We start from the raw sequence: 22,010 nt of genomic DNA, 5'->3' as shown, positions 1-22,010 counted from the left end.
AATTTCAAAGCAGAAAACAGTACAAAGGCTGATTCACATATCGTCTTCAAATCAGTCATGTCGGTCAGGAAAAACAGGCCCCGGGGAACTGACAATGCAAAACTTGGAAACATGTAAATACAGTAAACCTACACGGTGAATTACTGTTGCACAGCTGAGAAAGGCGCACATTCAAACCCTCACCATTCACTGTTGCTTCAGCCCAGCCACGGCCGTCGTCATGGTAATGCCGCTAACTATAATATTAATAGCCAGGCGTGGCATTGATTTCAGTCCTCGAGGTCAGAGTCAGATGGAGCACGTCCACACACAAACACACACCACGGGTAATCAATATTTTTCTTTTTTGTTCTCTCCTCACATGAAAACACACTAGGCCTACTGTCCAACCGGAACGAACTTGAAACCTGGTGCCAGCATTAACGGTTTTCATTTCATGTCACACAGCAGACGATCTGGCAGAGGTGGAGAGGTATGTTTCCGCCATATTGAATCAAGTCAGATCCGCACAGAATATTCCCGTCAGTGTGCTTGGTCAGCAAAAGATAGGTAACGCCAGCTATGTGAGCGTCCCGCTTCATTAAGTTGTGTGTGTGTGTGACGAAGAATATCTAGATCTCATCATGTACCATTGTTATTCACATTTCCGGGTGCACACACACACACACACACACACACACACACACACACACACACACACACACACACACACACACACACACACACACACACATACACGCGCGCGCGCGCATATGTATATATATATATGATATAAATAAATATATATATATGTGTGTACACACACACACACACACACACACACACACACACACACACACACACACACACACATATATATATATATATGAGAGAGATGTATATATCAACTTGGTTAGGTTTACCAAGCCATGGGTGGTGGTACCGACGGTATCCGACTGTTGAAAACAGTGCAGGCACACATAAAATACATGTAACTCTTCCTTTTTTTTCAGCCTTTTTTTTTTCTTTTTAACAAGTCCTCCCAGTCATCAATGATGGTGCGGTCACTAGCGCGGGTTGCTGCTGCTGCTGCTGCTGCTGCCTACTCCCAGCAAAGCTGGAACAGGGAGATGCAAAGAAAGAGAGGCAGCATACAACCGCGGTGCTTGCGGTTGGTTGTCGACGTTGGTGATGTTGTAGCAGGGCGACGGATCGATATTCGAGCGTCTGTTCTCTTCTGTGTCTCGTTTCAGTGGCCCTGTAATGCTAGTTGAGCATTGTTTTCCTGTGCCTGTGGATTGCTTGGTGGAGTGGAGCGTGTGTGGTGATGGTGAAGAGTGGGAGGCGCGCGTGTGTGTGTGTGTGTGTGTGTGTGTGAAAAGGGGAAAGTATAGGCACAGGAGTGTGTGTGTGTGTTTGTGTGTGTGTGTGTGAGGTGTATGTGTGTGTGTGTGTGAGAGAGAGAGAGAGAAAGAGAGAGAGAGAGAAGTGGAGACATGGACTGGGGGCAAAGGGTGTGTGTGTGTGTGTGTGTGTGTGTGTGTGTGTGTGTAACGTGTATTTGTGTGTGTGTGTGTAACGTGTATTTGTGTGTGTGTGTGTGTGTGTGTGTGTGTGTGTGTGTGTGTGTGTGTGTGTGTGTGTGTGTGAGCGGAAGAGACAGAGAAAGACACGCTGAGATAAAATCGGAATGGTTTATTCACTGCCCCAGATGTATTTCATACATTTCAAAGAAGCGACATCGACATAACAAGAATAAGACAAGAAAGATACATACATACATTAGAAATGTTAAGCATGGAATTAACCCATGACAAAATACGATGAAAGATATAATCTATAAAAAAAAGAAAAAGAAAAAAAAGCATAACAATAATGAAGGCTCAGTGGTATATTATTACACGTGAGTGGCAGGTATATGTGAATGTTTAAGTACACAAGTATGTAAATATATATGTTTGTGTATTCATGTGCAATTATGTATATATGGATTGTGCTCTTTTCACAGTACGTTAACCAAGCAAAGTGTCCTTTATTCTATGCTGATGCTGAGTATAATGTCAATTATTAATGGAAAAATTGCAGTTATCTACACCTGATGAAAATGTGTCCACCTTGACCTTGAAAAAACGCTGACTGAAAAAGAAACAAAAAGAATACACAATGAACAATAAAGCATCCTTTTATATAATTAACAAATAGTAAAGAGTGGTAACTCTCTCTACACACAAGGTACATAATTTCAAGCCAGTGCTGCTTACGCTACCAACTCAGCCAGCACACAGGTAAATAAAAGGTACATTGGAACAAACCCAGACACTTCCCCAAAAAAGGAAGCGCCGGGCTTGCTCTTATACAGATCAATTGACATGTGCACACAGCATCCATTTATACATTTTACAAAGCAGCAGTTCATCTACACTTGAATGTCTTGTGTAAAATAATAAAGAAAAGAAAACATTCTGCAAGTCACGGATCGAAAAGTGTTAAAACTTACATTCACCAGGTCTGCACGGGAAGAGAAGCCTTTGCATGCAGCATAATCGGCTGTGATTGAAAGAGAGATACGATTCAATGTTGCTCAACGTCTGTCTGTCTGTCTGTCTGTCTGTCTGTCTCTCTCTCTCTCTCTCTCTCTTTATATATATATATATATATATATATAGGCTAACATTCGAAAATAACACATTTTCTCAAGACAGTTCCTGCTCATCAAGTTCCTGAATAATACTCGTGCCCACATTCAGACGAGGTTCTCCCACAGCAGACACTCTCTGATCCAGCAGTTCCTCCTCGTCCCAGAAGCTGACCCGGTATCCCAGCTGCCTCATCACCTGGGCGCACTGCTCCGAGATGACCCGCACGTCCTGGAGCCGAACCACCTTCCGCCAGGCCAGGGAGCGGGTGGTGGAGTTGGACTTCACCGCCTTACACGTCAGGCAAAGTTTCCGCGTGCCTGGGGCAGACCTGGACACCTTTTGCACGAACTTCATCACCGCCTCGGACGGCTCCATGCCGATGAAGTGGAAAAGGAACTTGATGGCGAGAACCGGGGACCTGGCGATGTCCTCGTAGCGAGCCAGCAGGTACCGATTCTTCAGCACCTGCTCCTCCTTCTTCAAGCTCTGGAAAATGTTGAGGTCTTCGGCAATGTCCTTGCAAAGGTTGGCAGCCTCCGCTTCCAGGTTGCTGAAGTTGGCGTACCCGATCATGCGGCGGGATTCGAGAATGCCTCGGGGGTCTCTCACGAGGTGAAGCACCTTGAGGTTCGGGTCGTTTTTCATGAGCTCCAGGGCGCGGGACATGCGGAAACGTATGGTCTTCATGGCCACCACACGGTAGTCCCTAAGACAAGCGGCGGTCAGATTCCCGACGCAGCGGTCCCACTGACTTCTGGAACCTTTAATCACCAAGTCGCGTGAGGCTTTCTTGAAGCAGTCCTTGAAAGCTGCGGTGCCTGCTCCCCAGCTCATGAAATTGTCCATCAGCCCCTCCCAGTACACGTGCTGGATGTCACAGCTCAGCAGAGCGGTCACGTTGCCTGTGGCTTCGTCACTGGTGCTGAATTGGTACTTACTCGTCCTGGGAAAGATCACAAAACAAGGGTATTGACTCCGTGTAGATTGGACCTGGCTTCAAACACACGGTTAAAAACTGAACAAACAAATAAAAAACCCAAACAATTATACATTCTCTCTCTCTCTCTCTCTCTCTCTCTCTCTTATATTTATATACATATAATATATATATATAGTGATATATATATATATATATATATATAGTATACACATATATCATACCTATCTATCTACATATATGTGTGTGTTTGTGTGTGTGTGTGTGTGTGTTTATGTGTGTGTGGCAATGCTTTATACTATGTACGTGTCTACGAAGTGCAGTGGTGGATTAGAGGAGCACACGCCCATCTAGAAGTGAAAAAGTTCTTTGGCCCTGTTGTTCATGTCACACATGGGGTTTTGTCTTTTGTTTGTTTTTAGTTTTTGTTTTGTTTTTGTTTTGTTGTTGTTGTTGTTGTTGTTGTTTTCTTTTCCTCCTCTGCTGGATCTTCAAAGGTGGCTGTGTGCAGTTTGCGATTGGTGCGTGTAAAAGAAAAGATAAAAGTGTTCATTCTGGCAAAATTTCTATGAAAGGCCTACTTTCATTTTGACAAGTAAACAAATAATTATGTGTATATACAAACAGAAAGCAAAGAAATGTGTGTGGCGCCGGACCATGGCGACTTGCCCTCTGTAGTGAATAAAAAAAACAAAAAAAAACAGAATGAAATACTGTAGAGGTGTTTGTAAATTACGGAATGTAATCATACACTCACAATAATTATTTGTAATGGATGCTTAGGGTCTTTTTGACTCACTTGTGTAAACAAAGTGAGTCTATGTTTTAACTCGGTGTTCGGTTGTGTGTGTGTGTGTGTGTGTGTGTGTGTGTGTGTGTGTGTGTGTGTGTGTGTGTGTGTGTGTGTGTGTGTGGTAAACTTTGACATTGACATTTTCTCTGCAAATACTTTGTCAGTTGACACCAAATTAAGCATAAAAATAGGAAAAATTCAGTTCTTTCCAGTCATCTTGTTTAAAACAATATTGCACCTCTGGGATGGGCACAAAAAAAATATAAAATGAAGCCTAATTATATGCAAACTGCATTTACTGTTATATTTATATTTTTTGTATTCTCTAAACTTGGCACTTTGATCTGATATTCTGACCCAACAACAAGAGCAGTCATTATTATCATTTTTTGTTCAAACAGGAACTTCTTTTGCTAAGCATGGAAGTTTTATTTATTTTGCAAACATTTTGGTGCAGATAGTAAAAAAGGGAAATTACTCTGTAATTAATGCTAGGGGACTTAATTTGCTTTAAACTGATCTTTCTCATCTTAAACATTACATTTTGAAATTATAATCAATACATAAAAAGCTTGGATTTTTTTTGTTTTTAAGTGTATCACAAGTGAGTCTTAAAGGCCTTGCCTCTCTTGTTTTTTAATATCTTGATACCGACCACAATCTTCATAGGCTTTTATGTCTCTTCATAGGATTTTGTGTATGCAGATGATCCACGGATTTGATTATGGATATTCATGTCATGCGTGTACATGCGTCACGTTCAACGCTGTACAAATATTTGAATGGTCTAGAAATGTCAACATTCGCTCATGGTCGAGGCGGGTTTTTCTTCTTTTCTGTTTCTGTTTGTTTGTTTGTTCGTTTGTTTTGAGACGTAAAGGGAAAACATGTTCAACACAATTTCTCGAGTTACACCTGCTTCTTTACCTCTTTGTTACCCCCACCCCCTTCAATTTTTCCCATCTCACACCCTCCCTTCCGCGCCTCCATACACACATCGACTGACAGACCAGCATACCATAAATCCATGTCACTGTTTATCCTCTTGTGGCGGGCCCCCAAACTGTGCATCGGTTCGTACCAGTAGAAGACATCCGGGTGACTGTTAAACAGACTTCCGGTCATGGAACTTCCGGAGCGCATGTACGCCAAAATAATCAGCCGGCTTTGCCAGGGAACTTCTCGGTTTCTGCTAGGTCTCGGGCTCTGGGAGAGTGCTTTCCTTGGTTCTGGTACGGCAGTTGTGACAAACTCGCGATCTCTGTCTTGTGCAGGTTTTTCGTTTTTGTCGTTCTGTCTATCTGAGCCCGGGTTGTCAACTCTGCTTGGTAGAGACTGGGAGTTTTCTGTAACGGAACGAAAACTGATGATTAGATTCCCATTTAGGACCTAGCATGATCAAATGTACGCCAAAAGTACCAAAAGAGGAAAATATATATATCGTTCTACATATTCAGGCAAAAGGCTAAAGAAGCATACAGGCCGACTATAGATATGATCATAAAATGTACGTATTCATTCATACTGTAGCCGGTTGGTAGATCGGTTGGTTGGGTGGCTGTTTAGTCCGTTGATTTAGACTGTGATGTGTTTTTACTGGTGGATAACTTGGTGCATGTCAGTTGGCCAGTTGGCTTTTCAGTCGGTCAGTTGATTGGCTAAACGGTCTCAGTGTTGGTTTGTCATTCGGTGCAGGTCCGATTCGCATTTCTTCCCGTTTCGCCAACTCTTTGACCATGCTACCACCATCAATGACCTCTTGAGAGTTTCAATCTTTGTCCCGCTTCGCCTATTCAGCTTCTCTCTCTCTCTCTCTCTCTCTCTCTCTCTCTCTCTCTCTCTCTCTCTCAAACACACAGAGACACAGACACACACTGTAACACACACACACACACACACACACACACAGAGACACAGACACACACTCACACACACACACACACACACACACACACACATATATATATATATATATATATATATATATATATATATATATACATGTATATATATATATATATATATATATATATATATATATATATATATAAACTGAGTTCGTAGGCGAACTGGGAAACAGGCAAGTAATAGGCGAAACGGGAACTGGCAAGTCGGCAGCAGGTGAATCGGGATGATAGCAGTGGTTAGTATGCTCTGTGGCTCGTTATTAATAACTGTTTCGTCTAGCTTACTGGCTAACCAGTCGGTAGGTTGTCGGATATTTGATTTGCTGGTACTCGAGTCAAAATGCAAAATGATGATGACGATATTAACATTACATCTTTTATTGCTACACCACTGCTTCTGCCGCTGCTGAAATTCTGCTACTACTACTACTACTTCTACTATTGTGCTGCTGCTGCTACTACTTCTACTGTACTACTACTACTACTACAACTACAGCTGCTATTATTGCTATTGGGTACTTCTGCTGCTAATAGTGACGCAGTAAAGCTAGTGATGATGATGATGATAACAAATTGTGATGGTGTTGCTGATGTTCTTTTGTTTTCGTTATTGTCGTTCCTGTGTCAACGGACAGGGGAGAAAGAGTGAGTTTAAGAAGCCATGTCTGCGTGTCTGTCTGTTCGTCTCTGTCCTTCTGTCACACAGAGACACAGGCACATACACAGACACATACGCACACAGACACACACACAGACACACCCCTCCGCCCTCCCCCCGTCCCCCCACAAACACACACACACACACACACACACACACACACACACACACACACACACACACACACCAAATGCACACTCACTCTGATGTGACGAATCTGAGAAATTCCAGAAGACGTTCTTTTTTCTTGCTTGTTGAAGATCTACTGGATAATGCAGATACAGATAGGCGCCGATTCCACATAGCACAGCAGCCAAGCACACTCTCGGTAATATCTTCATCTGGCTTTTTTGTTGGACCTAAAGAGAAATCATTGACATGATGATAATGATGGAGATGGTGGTGGTGGTGGTGGTGAGGAGAAGAAGAAGAAGAAGAAGAAGAAGAACAAGAACAAGAACAAGAAGAAGAAGAAAAGTAAAAAATAACATGTGAACTGAGCAGTACTGGGCTCCCAACGATATAGAGCAAGATTTAAAACGCACCCAAACCCACAACCCCCACCTCTCTCTACTTCTCTCCGTACCTCCCCCTTACACATATATAGTAATTCGGGGCAAGAGACTAGTGTGGGCGTTTTGCCCCTTGATCTATTTACAAACTTGATACCCAATAGGATACAAATCGCGTTGCATTTAATCGGCCTACTTCAGTAAACTGGCAGTGCTTATAGCTTTCTTCTTCTTCTTCTTCGTTCGTGGGCTGCAACTCCCACGTTCATTCGTGTGTTCACGAGTGGACTTTTACGTGTATGACCATTTTTACCCCGCCATGTAGGCAGCCATACTCCGTTTTCGGGGATGTGCATGCTGGGTATGTTCTTGTTTCCATAACCCACCGAACACCGACATGGATTACGGGATCTTTAACGTGCGTATTTGGTCTTCTGCTTGCGTATAGACACGAAGGGGATTCAGGCACAAGCGGGTCTGCACATATGTTGATCTGGGAGATCAGAAAAACCTCCACCCTTTACCCTCCACCAGGCGCCGTTACCGAGATTCGAACCCGAGACCCTCAGATTGAAAGTCAAACGCTTTAACCACTCGGCTGTTGTGTCCATCATAGCTTTATTCATTACTCTCTCTCTCTCTCTCTCTCTCTCTCTCTCTCTCTCTCATTCACTGTCACACAGCCTTTATTCTTTCAGCCTGTCACTCTACCTCCAGTAATCACGTAAGCACGCTCTCTCTTAAAGTCTAGACAATTCATTTATAATCCCGTGAAAAGCAAATCCGACGATGAAAATGATGAACAAAACTGGTTGCAAACGTCTCCCTCTCTCCCCCTTCCCCTCCCTGTGTGTGTGTGTGTGTGTGTGTGTGTGTGTACTTGTTCAGGTTTTCAAATCAATCAGTTTCACTAGAATTGCAGTAAGGGCAAACTAGACACTGTGGGGGTTGCGCCCATTGGAGACACATTAGGTGTTACACCCGCACCTTACGAGGACTGACGCGACTGTACGTATTAAACATGACCATTCTTCTTCTTCGTCATTACACTCTTCCACTTTTCTTTTGGTAGTTCTTCCAGATTCCTGTCTAGTATCAGCCGTGCTCCTCTGCTGCTCATGTGACTTTTTTTCATGGAAGAAGTCTTCTTTGCCGAATGAGTTGCAGTCATCTACCGTCATTTACCAGACAGTTTCAGGTCAAGACTGGTGTTAGGCAAAACTGCCTGTTTATACTTTTCTTCCTACTTGTCATTGATTGCATTCTGAAAACATTTATGGAACAGGTAAGAAACGATCCGAGTCCAATGGACACTATGGAAGCAGATGGATGACCGACTTTGCGAATGATCTTTCCCTACTGTCCCATAACCAGCAGGAGATGCAGTGTAAGACCACAGTACTAGCGGGCAACTCATCACAAGTAGGCCTCAACATCCACGGGGACAGGACGGAGATCATGAGAACAAACACAACTGGTGCTGAGCCAGTCACACTCGAAGGTAAGGTACTGGATGAAGTGGGATCATTCACTTATTTTGGAAGCACCACTGACAAGCAGACCGGCGCAGATGCAGATGTCAAAGTAAGGATCGTCAAGGCCAGAGCAATCTTAATACAGCTCATGAACATCTGGAGCTCCACAGTGCCGTAAAAATAAACTGAAATTCGGTTCTTCAATTCCAACGTGAAATAAGTGCTGCTGTGTGGTACTGAGCGATGGAGGATGAAAGAGACTACACTCAACAAAGTGTCAATATTCATCAACAGCTGTTTGAGAAGACTCCTCTAGACCCACTGGCCACACAAGATCAGCAACATCTACCTATGGAAGAAGACACAACTGTCAGCTGAAAGGAATTGGAAGAAGAAACTGAGGATGGATCAAGCAAACGCTGAGAAAATAATCGTCAAGTATCACCAGACAGGCCCTGACATGCCGTCAAAGGAAGAAGATACTGACCAAGAAACACGTGACGAAGACACCTCCAAGCAGACACGACGAAGAAGGACCTTACCTGCAGCCAGACAGAGGCAAAGACACAGCTAGGATAGGGGATTGTGGAGGTCTGTTGTTGACGGCCTACACTCCAGAAGAGATGAAAGGCCCCACAAAGTCGTTTACCTGTTTCTCGATGTTTGCTTTGTACGGTGGAGATGTTATGATGGCCGCTGATTCTGCTTTTTTGTAAGCCCAGTGGCGTTTTGAATGTCAGTTTTTGGAGAGGAGATGTCATTAAGAATGGCCCTGATCTGCTGACCGGAACACGATGAAGGCCCAAATGCTACATGTGGTTATGGGAATGGACATCCACTTGTTAATTGTTCTGAAGGTGGTGTATCTGTACCTATAGCACCACCCTTCGCACCCCCCTCCATCCCCCTCCCCTCTCTCTCACATGCACGCATGTTATGAATGTACTTTGCCTTTCAGGGTGCAATATACTATCTTTGAACAGAATACCTCGCTTTTGGAAATCATAGTGAACCCATTCTGTGTCCATTGTGACAGATGCGAAATGAAAGACGTATGCCATTTATTTTGTCTGCCCAAGATACACATTCTTGCGTAAAAATGAATATTCTCCTCTGTTATTACACATCCCCTTCAAATTTCAAGATCCAGTTGCTCTGTTCAAACAATCGGATGGTAGGATTTTTAAATTCAGAACTGATATTACGGAATGCTTAAAATTCGTAAGTGCATAATTGCAAAGTAACTTCCAGCAATTAAAAAAAAAACACCACCACAACAACAAAAAACGAAACATATATGTATAGTACGTAGTTGAATATCAAATTACCATGAAAACCCTATAGTTGCCATTGTCTACCCCTTTGTTCACATGGGTCTTACGGCCTGTAACACATGAAGACTCCTTTTTTGTATTTTGTATGCATGGATGCTGTTTAAGATTTATCAAGCAAAACACTTTAAGTCAGAAAGAAGCACAAAGAAAGAGTTCACTATCTTTTCCAAATTACAGGGGCAAAACGCCCAGTGAAGGGGTCTTGACCCAACGCCCTGTAGGCGTTTTGCCCCAGTTTGAAAACATTACGATAATACAATTTCCAGGAAAATGCAAAGGAGACAAATCGGTTTCAACGCTTTGATTCAACAGCTGACACATACCCTTCACAGAATGAATATGATCAATGTCGTTTTGAATGAAGAACAGACACTGGCATCGAAATTTCACCAGTATGGGTTTTACGGAAATCAAGGTGAAAACAATCAAGCGCGTGTGGAAAACAAAGCTGACTTCTGGGTGGCCTCTGTGTTGGGGTGTGTTTTCCCGGATGTCAAGCGGAAACAGTGAAAGTGTCATTTGCTCACTGTGTCGCATAATCTCCGATATTTTGGCGGTAGACGTTTGACCCCAACTGGGCTTCTTGCCCCGAATTACCCTACACAATAAATTACCATACTTCTACCATCGCGTGGGGTCTTTCACTTATTTAAAACAAAATGTCTGAAAATTTGAGTTATGGTCGGAACAAGATTGATTTCCTGAACCGACATTTGCAATAAAAACATTTTAAATATAATAGAATAAAAAAAAACTGAAACAGCAGAACAAATATATTCCCCACCCTTCCTTTCCTATCACCAGTGAACAAGCCTCTTTCAGTGGATAAAAAAACACAAATCTAAATCGCTGGGGGAAAAGGGTAGTTTCATACACATAGGTATCCGTAACATTATACTATCAAGTGTAAACTTGTGTTTTGACTCATGGCGGCAGAGTCTTCTTTGTGCCAAGTTTTCGGCAAGCTAGTGCTGTCTTGCTTAATTGTCGATAAACTATGATAGGTTTCATGAATTCCTGACTTTGCGCGAAGTTGAAGGGAAAGTCAAATGGAGGCCTACAAAACCTATAGCGACTTGTTCTCATGCTGTGATCCCTTGTCCAGGGACCCGCCGTGTTTCACTTCGTTTCATTTTCTGTTCATAGGAGGTGGGTTTTTTATTGTTTTTGTTTTTTGTTGTTGTTTTTTCATCGCCTTCAAAAACAAAAGAACTACGTTTGATTACCGTACGACATATTATCTTTACGTTGAGCCGGTCGCTTCAATTGGATCGTTTGCAAACAGGCATACCTACCCTCCTTGTCCCATTACCATGTATGTGATATATGTGATATGGATAATTCGCGCGGTTTGACATCTCCTTGAAGCTGGACACTGAAAACAGAATGGTCCTCTTCCTTCTCTACTCTCAGACTCGGACACGCTTCCCCCGTCCTCCCATCATGCCTTCGCCTGAGAGAGAAGTACAAAAAGAGACAAAGGGCGCGAATTGCTCTGCATCGAGAACAAGGCTGTTCGATTGCTGTATATCCGTAGTACTGCGCCAGTGAGAAGTGATGGTGTGTCTGGAAGGTTGACCAAAAAAGTGCTATCGACGCGAGACGATGCTGAAAAGCAGCGATAAAAACTGTTGTCTGTCGCGCTTTTGAGACGAAACGATAAAACTAAAAACAGTAGGGTGTATTGCTATCGACACGTTGTGCTATTGAACATAGTGATGACTACGACACGTAGCGCTACTGACAAGTAGCGCTGTCGGGATGGCGCCGTGTACAAAACTATACACTATTTTGTTCCCGAAAACCATTGCTTCTATGTTTATAATACGTGTGTTGTTTCCCGAAAAGATACAAAAACTCGCATATTTTACATATGTGTCATGTCTCGAATGTTATATTCACAGCGATGTTCACCTGAAGGGAAAATAGCGCGCGCGCACACACACACACGCACACGCACACGCACACTGCCGCAACACTCTGCACAACCGTACGTGGATTTTACAGTCTGCAACGATGTGCATGCACGGTGGAAAACAATGTTAGCTAGTGGAACACTGCCGTTTCACTTTGCACCACTGAGCTATGAATATTTATAGTTTAATGCTGTGAACCCACTCTTGCCGAAGCAAACATTTCCCCTTAGTATTCAGCGACCAATCAAAGAGGTAAACACAAATCACTTGACGCGCATTCACTTAAATGACTCTCCAGAGGTCTGTTGTAGTTATTCGCAGTTTTCCATTAACACAGTTGAACGGGCAGTGTTCAATCATGCGGATGCCGTAGACCTACCATCAAGCAAACTGCAGGAAAAATAATATTCATAATATGCTATTATATAATGGAGTGTGGCGTCAGCCTGCGTTTCATATGATGTGAATGCTGGAAATGATGGTTTCCAAGTTGACTTCTTGCTGAGATTTTCCACTTTTTAACCTCCCACCTCCTTCCCCCAATACAACATTTGTCACTGTCATTTTTCATTTGTCATCAACGTATGTCATCAGCATTTGTCGTCAACATTTGTCATTGTCACAGGGCGGTGGTATTGGTTTGCGGGATGGCAGCACACAAGCGTCAACTGCACTCAGCTGTGCACCGTTGTGTGTCCGAGACAGGAACAGCTGCTTCATGTAGCAGAAAGAAAAATAACAGGCCAGAAAGAAAGAAAAAAGAAAAAAACAACGTATCGTTGGGGAGTGGAATTTCATGCTAAGCTTTGGTGAGAGGTCTGTTTGTTGATGGTGCGCGAACGTGTGTGTACTGTGTTGTGTTGCATTGTTTTGTATTGTATTTTATCGTTCTGTGAACGAAGACTTTGAGCACGGGGAATTGTATCCCAACATCAGTATATTGTTACATTTATCGCAAAGAAAGGCAAACGACAATAGTTTGTTCATATAATCATCAAAAAGCAGGTACATCATATAATAATAATCTTAGTTTTCACTTTTTTTTGGTTCTGTTTGTTGTTGTTGTTGTTTTTCCTTTTAATGTATTTTATTTACAATCGACTGATTTAGAGAGCGTTTTTCATGGTGTTTCCTGAGCATTCGTCGAAACAATCCGGATAATTTTGTGATTTTTCACAACCATTTAAGTTCACAAAGTTGTTTCGCACTTTGGATAGGAATGCATCATCATCTATATTCAAGCTGTGGTCTACTGTGACTTCTGAGAAGCTGCAGGAAAAAGAGGTTCTCGTTCGCAATGATTGTATTCGTTCATTGTGACAAACGATCGTCTTTCAAATTGATAAATTAATAAGCAAATAAATAAATAATAATGTACGGACTTATCTCATGCCGTTTTCTGTATTCGTGCTCGCACACTCACACACAGAGACACAAAACGCGTGTGCGTTTGAGCACGCTCGCAGACACACACACACACACACACACACACACACACACACACACACACACACACACACACACACACACACACGGGGAGAGAGGAGAGAGAGAGAGAAACTTGATTGATCCGTTTTCATCAGTTTCACCAATGATGATTAAAGTACCATCCAACGTTTACCCACCTTCCACGTACAGGGAACAGATTTCAGTTTCAGTATACGCTACACCACATCTGCCAAGCAGATGCCTGACCAGCAGCGTAGTCAGGCCTTGAAACAGGGAACAGAACACCAAACCAGTGCGACAGGAGCCCGCCAACAGCAGATGGACGTCCTAGGACCACAACATATCAAACTGAAGAACCACAGCAATGTAACCGGACAAACCTACCGGCTGGATTGCGTGTACAGTATCCAGCTTACTTTCCGCCCCCCGCGGCAAATCCGACACGACGGTAGGTGTGCTTCAAAACTGTAAGCCGAAAGCTATAGACAGTACAGGCCTTTTCACCTGGCTCCTCCCCTTCCTTCCACGATCCTCTCTCTCCCTCTCTCTCTCTCCTCTCTCTCTCTTCGCTTCCACACCCCAACACCCCCCACCTCCCACTTGCTCATACCTGTGGCCTTCTATTCTTCCTGTCCTTCGGTAAATCTCATTGTCCTGCTGTTCTAACATGATAATAATGATGGCAATAATAACAAGCATCTGTGTAACGCTGAATCTTGCTCTTGGTGAGTCAGGCGTGGAGGGTGACGAAGGTATAGAGAGTGGAAGAGATAAGATATGGACCCATAGACGACGATTTGTCCGTCCAGCAAGAGAGCGAAGCCAACTGACGTCGACGCAGACAGTAGTGTCAACATATTTGTATTTGTAATTCTTTTTTCATCGCAACAGATTTCTCTGTGTGAAATTCGGGCTGCTCTCCCCACGGAGAACGCGTCGCTACACTACAGCGCCACCCTTTTTTTCTTTTTCTTTTTTTCTTTTTTCTTTTTTTTTCCTGAGCGCAGTTTTATTTGTTTTTCCAATTGAAGTCGATTTTTCTACAGAATTTTGCCAGAAACAACCCTTTTGTTGCCGTGGGTTCTTTTCCGTGTGCTAAGTGCGCGCTGCACACGGGAACTCGGTTTATCGTCTCATCCGAATGACTAGCGTCCAGACCACCACTCAAGGTCTACGGTGGAGGGGGAGAAAATATCGGCGGCTGAGCCGTGATTCGAACCAGTGCGCTGAGATTCTCTCGCTTCCTGGGCTGACGCGTTACCTCTTGGCCATCACTCCGATAGGAGTATAAGCGTTGGATTCTTTTTCTTCTTCTTCCTTTTTTTTCTTCTTCTTCTTCTTCTTCTTCAATTGTTGACAGTGCGACCCAATCAAAACTGAAAGCGGCTTTCATCATCGTGCGGTCTTGGGTGGTATACTAATATTCAAGAGACCATCGTACCAGCGAGTAAAGGTGTACCTCATTGCGGGTAAATCTGAATGAGGAAGCAAGGGCCCTTTGCCGTGCTTCATGTAGATTTACCCGCGCAGGTACACAGGTGCGATGGTCTCTTGCATTATACCATCCCAGACAGCACATCATAGTTCATAGTGGTAAATGTGGCCGTGTTTGACAAGTTCTCCCGAACAACGAAACCTTCTGACACAAGCACTGAATAACATGATCTTTTAACGGTGGAAGCCAAAATTCGTTAAACTCAACAACTCTTGTTTCCCAGACAGACACGTGTGCACGCACGTAATAGCGTTTAGACACCTCCTCACCCCCAGTCCACCCCCCATGCCCCCAAAAGAAACTAACAACAACGCAACAACAACAACAACAACAATAATAATAATAATGATAATAATAAATCGTCGATGGGTTTACCATATTTGTTATGAGTTGCATGCTATACCAATTAAGGCAAATATTTGCATACGTGCGTGGGAACACACACACATACACACGCACACACACACGCACACACGCACGCACGCACACTGACACACACACACACACACACACACACACACACACACACACACACACACGGCTGTTAGTCAGTTAAGACGATAAGTGCGCGCGCACACGCACGCACGCACGCGCGCGCGCGCACACCCACACACACACACACACACACACACACGTCAATGTGTGTGTGTGTTCGTGTGTGTGTATGTTTATGCAAGCGTGCGTGTGTGTGTGTATGCGTGCGTGCGTGCGTGCGCGCGCACGTGGACGCTCGCACGCACGCACACACACACACACACACACACACACACGGCTGTTAGTCAGTTAAGACGATAAGTGCGCGCGCACACGCACGCACGCACGCGCGCACACACACACACACACACACACACACACACACACGTCAATGTGTATGTTTATGCAAGCGTGCGTGTGTGTGTGTGTATGCGTGCGTGCGTGCGTGCGCGCGCACGTTTGTGTATGTGTTGCCAGTAACAGCTGTTTCTTGCGAATGTTTGTAATCAGTCGCGAACTTTGAGAATCTACCAATCAGCTGGGTTCCCAGAACAGACCGGGATTATCTGCCGAGATCTTTTTGTCAGTAAAGAGATTGTGGCGGTGGTAGTTATCGATGTGTCATCATTAATTCTCTCCATACGAACGGCGAAAGAGACGACGTTAACAGCGTTTCACCCCAATTACCACCATCAAAATATTGCAAGTGGAAGGCTCTTATACTGAAGAGGTGTTTGTTGACAAAGAATACCACAATTCTGACGACGGGAGCTAAATGTTGGGTCATTCAAACACCCACTGGACATCCGAGGGGTCTGTGTAGAGGAGAAGAGAGGACTGGCCGTACTGAGTGAGTTAATCCATAACACAGCAGTGATCGTTGGGGCTGTTTCCCCTGTGGGTTGTAGTGGGCTGAGTGGGGTGGTGGTCTAATGGTAACGCGTCAGCCCAGGAAGCGAGAGAATTATGAGGGCATCGGATCGAACCCCACACTCGCAACAATTTTCTTCCCAACCACTAAACCTTGAGTGGTGGTCTGGACGCTTGTCATTCGGATGAGACGATAAATCGAGGTCCTCAGTGTGTGTGCAGCATTCACTTAGCGCACGTAAAAGAACCCACAGTAACAAAAGGGTCGTTCTTGGCTTTTTTGTGTGTGGAAAAATCCACTCTATAGCAATATACTTGTGGAGAGAGAGAGAGAGAGAGAGAGAGAGAGAGAAGAGTGGAGCTGCACTTTCGACGCGCTCTCCCGGGGGAGAGAAGTAATACAATACAATACAATACAATACAATACAATACAATACAACACGTTTTCCGCTTCATTTATAACTGTTTGTGTGCCAATTTCCGACTCAACTGCGATTGTTATTTGATAGACAGCCTCCCGGATCTGTTCAATTATAATAGATCTTACAACAAATATTTTATTGTGTGCCAAAATAAGATATAAAAAAAATAATGCCTTTCGGTTGCGTGTGTGTTCGCACGTGTGCATATTTATGTGTGCTCGCGCGCGTGCGTGGTTCCATGTTTATGACTACAAGTATGACAGCGCGCGCATCCTGTACGTATGTCTGTCAGTGCAACGCTCCAGAAGACCCGACAATGCCTTATGATTAGCACACACACACACACACACACACACACACACACACACACACACATACACACATATATATATATATATATAGACAGCTCCAGTCATAAAAAGTAGACTCGAGCGTATTTATCGAGCTCTGTGCAGCATTCATTGTTTTCATTGACTGGCAGCTCTTCCCACTGTATAGTCCCCCCTCTCCCTCCCCCCGTACCTCCCCTCCACCCCACCCCCACCTCCAAAAGAAAGATAGCCATTAACGTGTTTTCCGGGCTTTCATCTATTTGGTTGGTAGGTTGAGTGGGTGTGGTTTTTGTTCGCTTTTTCTTTGGAGCAAGACCAAACAGAAATATATATATATATATATATATATGTGTGTGTGTGTGTGTGTGTGTGTGTGTGTGTGTCTTTGATTTTCGTTTTAAACTTTCAACTTGAGCTTTCCACAAAATCGATGTCCTGATCGGTGGTTTCTGGCACAATCTCCATTCCCTACAGCGTTCAACACGCGAGTTCTATTGGAATGAAAGACGGTCTGTGCTTTGTCCATGACTACGAATGAAGTGGGGCCCACATTGGCTGAGTCGAGTACCAGCCAAGTACGTGCGCCACTAAATCGGCCTGAAAATTGCTGAGGGTGGTGTCATCCCGATTCGCCTGTCACTTAAATGTTGTTCTCTGTTCGCCTGTTCCCAGTTCACGTACTATCTCAGCTGCTCCCTCTCTCTCTCTCTATATATATATATATATGTGTGTGTGTGTGTGTGTGTGTGTGTGTGTGTGTGTCAGTTGTCAGTCACCTCTTCCCAGGTAGGCAGCGTGATGTGCAATTGATCCCGAGTTTTTACTGTAACGAGTTCAGAGCTTAGTCTCCGACCGAGGATAGGCGCTATATAAGTATCCAGATCAATCAATCAATCAATCAATTAATGTATGTGTTGTGTGTGTGTGTGTGTGTGTGAGAGAGAGAGAGAGAGAGAGAGAGAGAGAGATGACGGTATGGTTGCAAGCAGAGTAAGCACCTCACAATGCTGTATCAAGAGTGAACGAAGAGAAAGGTCCAAGCATTTTTTGTTGTTGTCTTTTCTGACCAGACGAAAGCCTGAAACGTGTACGCGGACTCAGCGAAACATAGAATCATGCCTGAACACTCTTACTTTATTGTTATTTTCTCAACACAGTGATTCGATTTGGATGCTGAAATCTGATATCTACCTCTCACACACATGTACCAATACCTTTCCCATTATAAATGTTTTTGTCAATACATGTAGGAGCAATATTTCTTGCACAACTTGAGCAAATGTGGAGAGAGAAAAAAAAAAGTACCTGTTTTGTTTGTTTTTCGTTCAAGTTCAAAATGATGTCAACAGATCTTCACAGGGTCCTATGTGCTGCTTGATGGTTTGGCTCACTTGTTCACTGGTCATGTAATCAGTGTATCTGATATTTAGTATCTTGCAATAATACATCATTTCATGGCTTGAATTCCGGTGCTTCTCTTAAGGCCCATGCGGTGTAAACTCGGCACTTAACTGCCAGTTTAGCCGATGTTCTGATTAATGCCTGTTTGCACGCTAGTTGTTTTCATGAAACTAAGCTCTTATACAAGGATTGTGCATCAGCACAAACCCAGTGCATAACACTACCGGTTATGCCTAGTGCAAAATCATTTGTATTGCGCATGTCATCATTTATGCACACAATTATAATATTTACATGTGATTCTTTTACACACATATATGCGCGCGCACACACACACACACACACACACACACACACACACAAACAACATGTACACAGACCAGAGACAGTGAAAACACACACACACACACACACACACACACACACACACAAATTGTTCAAATTGAATCACTATATTCCCTTGTTGCCCATAGTAGAAAAACAAACAAAAGCACAGTTTGAACACATCAGGAAAACAGCATAATTTTTAAATTATCTATTTATTCATTTATATTCCATTAATCTATTTTGTACCAAAAAAAAAAAAAAAAAGAGAGAGAGAATGATAAAAGACGAAGCGTAGAAACAAACAAAGTTGGGTGTTTTTTTATGGTTTTTTTTTCTTTCTTTTTTACTATTGCTACAATTTTTCTTTTCAGATTTCAAAATCAATTTGTCACGTCCATCTTTCCTCCTATGCCTCTCAATGGCACAAGTGTAATAACAAGCTTTAAGAACACAAGCAGTGAAATCTGCATTCCTCCGCCTGTTTTTTTTTTCCGGCTTTGGGTATGACAAATTACTACAGGGGAGACTGCACATGCTCTTTGGGAAAATCTCCTAGGATCAGACCCATACGAACACGCGACTAAGTGGCACCAACTTCAGCTAGAATAATTTTCTAACTTCAGACACACTGATACTATTTTTGCCAGTAGTTGTCATGTAATATTGTAATATTACTTAAACAGAGGAACAAGCTTCAGTCATACTGGCAACAACACCAACAACAACAATTTTTTTTTAAGTTAATAAAAAAAGATTCCTACATCAAATCAATGCCGCCTTCAAATGTATACCCTTTTCAGAACACTACCAACATCACTCAGAATGATACTGACGTCAAACTCAATCCAAATCTTACACAATCTGCCAAATGTCAGACTTGAGGCACCAAATCAGTGAGACAACTTCTGTCAAGCCTGTCCATGTACCAGCTTCAATCAAAATGATTCCAAATTCTGTTTGCCACTTGCTTTATTTGTCAGCAAATACAAATCAAACCACTAAAATTCTGGAGAAGAGCTAGTATTTATAGAATGATGGCATTGTGTTAAAAAAAAAAGTGCAATATTTCCAAAACTAAAAGAAAGTGATCACCATGAAATATCAACAGACAAGAGTTCAGTGCACAAACTGAGAAGCAGGGAAACCGTCACAATTCATGGGAAAAGGGAGCTTTGGACTGAAAAAAAAAAGAGAAAAAAAGCTTAAAGTAATCAAGACATCATACATAATCAGCACTGCACAAAGCACAAACTGCAAGGACCGGATATGGTATGCTTCTCATATGGCACATGCCTGCAAAATCCAGGCAGAAACGTCAATGAATGCACTGAAGAGTGACAAAACTGGACCAAAAGGAAATTCTCACACAAACACATCTGTGCGTAAAATTTATGTGAAACACAAGCCTTCAGCTCAGGTTAACCCATTTCGGATACAGCAATCTGTTAGAAGCTCAAACAGTTGTAAGTTAACATACTGAAAACAAAACTAATGTTTATGGTTCCTTAAAGCTTGGATTACATATTTTCAGATTTCTCGACATTTTTTTGCGTAACTTTCAACCAATCAAATGCAACAGGGTAACCCCCTAAAAAACAAAAACAACAAAAACAAAAAACAAAAACAACCGAAATTGAATGCTTCAATAAAACTAAATTTAATGAAATGATTTGTTCCTGGTAGCAGTGGTATTTAATTTATTTGGAGGTGGTGGTGGTTTTTGTTCTTTTGTTAAAACTCAAATGATTGCATTTATCTATTCATTTATTTATTACTGTATTTACTTATTTATTTCTTCAAACAAGTATAAATACTTCTCACTTATTCGTTTGTTTCTGATTTTGTGTTGAATACAATTTTGCATATTTGTTTGGCCAATTATTTCAAATGCACTTTTATTTGTTTTACAACTTGGATAATTCATTATTGAAAGTGCTAATTTTACACTATCAATATTGATATTACTAAACTTGGGGCTTTCTTGTGTGATGTCTGACTTGGAAAGAGAAAGAAAAAAAAAATCAGAGGAAGACAGCAGAAGAGAGAAAGAGAGTCATTATCAATGAGCGTATGCATGAAAGTCTTAACAAGGCCTGCTTGTATTTGTGATAATATAATTCTATTTGTGTGTAAGTGTGTGGGTGGGCGGGGGGCATGGGGGTTAGGGGGGTTAGTTTGGAGTGTTGTTTTGTGTGTGTGAGTGAGTGTGTGTGTGTGTGCGAGTGAGAGAGAGAGAGTGCAATCACACCAACACCCACTTGATATAAAATGTTAAAACTGATTTGTCCTTTGTGTATGGCATCTGAGATTTGAATAAGCTTACATTGATTCTGTTCTAGTCTTTATGCATCTCAGATAATAATCTGATATAAATTTTCTTTCATTTCTTAGCAACTATGGAGTAAGTTAAAGACAGTTTAAACTGCAACTTCACATGAGCATGAGAACACACTTACTTCCTGTGCTATACACTATCATATGTTATGAAAACCTACACATTTTGAAACAACTGATGGGAACAAGATACTCTGATGATCAGATAAATTCTGTTTTACTTGTGTCTTCTGACAATTCACATCTTTATGTCGATACAGACAATCCATGCATCAAAAGCCGGTTACATGTGTACATGTGTCTTTGGGGTGGGAAAATATGAGATAAAAAGAGGGAAAAAAAATGGGGGTGGGGATGGGGGCGGAATCGAGAAGAAAAAAAACAATATAAGATGGAACCTATTGAAGTCTGAAATGTCTCATTAGAATATGAACAGCTGCATTAATAAAAAAAATAGATGTTAGTAAATTTTAAAAACATACACTGCGTACATCAATTTCTATCAGTTGGTTAAGGGTTGGTTTAGTAGGAATATGATCAACACTCAAAATTTATAAACAGTTACAAATATTTTTTAGTCATAAACACACGATACTTTTTAAGAAAAATATTGAACACACAGACTGAGCAACTGAACCAACTGCTGTTGTTGATGAATTATCAATTCAGGACAACTTCTTTCCACAGCTCTATTTTGACAAGACAAGAGCCTCTTTTTTTTAGTGTAACAGTACCAGACTCAGGCAAAAATATAAA

At 42.4% G+C, this 22,010-nt stretch overlaps 1 protein-coding gene across 2 annotated transcripts; it reads right to left on the bottom strand.

Moving 5' to 3' along the window:
* Positions 1-1,685: 1,685 nt before the first annotated feature.
* LOC143279483 (carbohydrate sulfotransferase 6-like) lies at positions 1,686-14,035 on the bottom strand. Of its 2 annotated transcripts, XM_076583525.1 has the most exons (4): positions 13,776-14,035; positions 7,116-7,272; positions 5,367-5,694; positions 1,686-3,561 (listed from the first exon to the last, which is right to left on the bottom strand). In XM_076583525.1, the coding sequence occupies exons 2-4, from the start codon at positions 7,252-7,254 to the stop codon at positions 2,673-2,675; spliced, it is 1,356 nt and encodes a 451-aa protein (XP_076439640.1). In that variant the 5' UTR covers positions 7,255-7,272; positions 13,776-14,035; the 3' UTR covers positions 1,686-2,672. The 2 variants fall into 2 exon arrangements, with proteins under 2 accessions (XP_076439640.1, XP_076439641.1); XM_076583526.1 differs by lacking the exon at positions 7,116-7,272 and having other exon boundaries at positions 13,776-13,925.
* Between the last annotated feature and the right edge of the window lie 7,975 nt (positions 14,036-22,010).

Source organism: Babylonia areolata, chromosome 2 (assembly GCF_041734735.1).
Source record: "Babylonia areolata isolate BAREFJ2019XMU chromosome 2, ASM4173473v1, whole genome shotgun sequence".
Classification (NCBI taxonomy): Eukaryota; Metazoa; Mollusca; class Gastropoda; order Neogastropoda; family Buccinidae; genus Babylonia; species Babylonia areolata.
The sequence above is the reverse complement of the archived record's forward strand: the minus strand, read 5'-3'. Positions and strand labels throughout refer to the sequence as shown.

Bases quoted from the DNA above. Each gene is read 5' to 3' on its own strand.
- LOC143279483 (XM_076583525.1), bottom strand. From the start codon at position 7,254: ATGAAGATATTACCGAGAGTGTGCTTGGCTGCTGTGCTATGTGGAATC. The intron at 5,695-7,115 runs GTGAGTGTGCAT...GTTCCGTTACAG, and splicing joins CTCAGATTCGTCACATCAGA to AAAACTCCCAGTCTCTACCA. The intron at 3,562-5,366 runs GTATGCTGGTCT...GATCTTTCCCAG, and splicing joins AACAGTGACATGGATTTATG to GACGAGTAAGTACCAATTCA.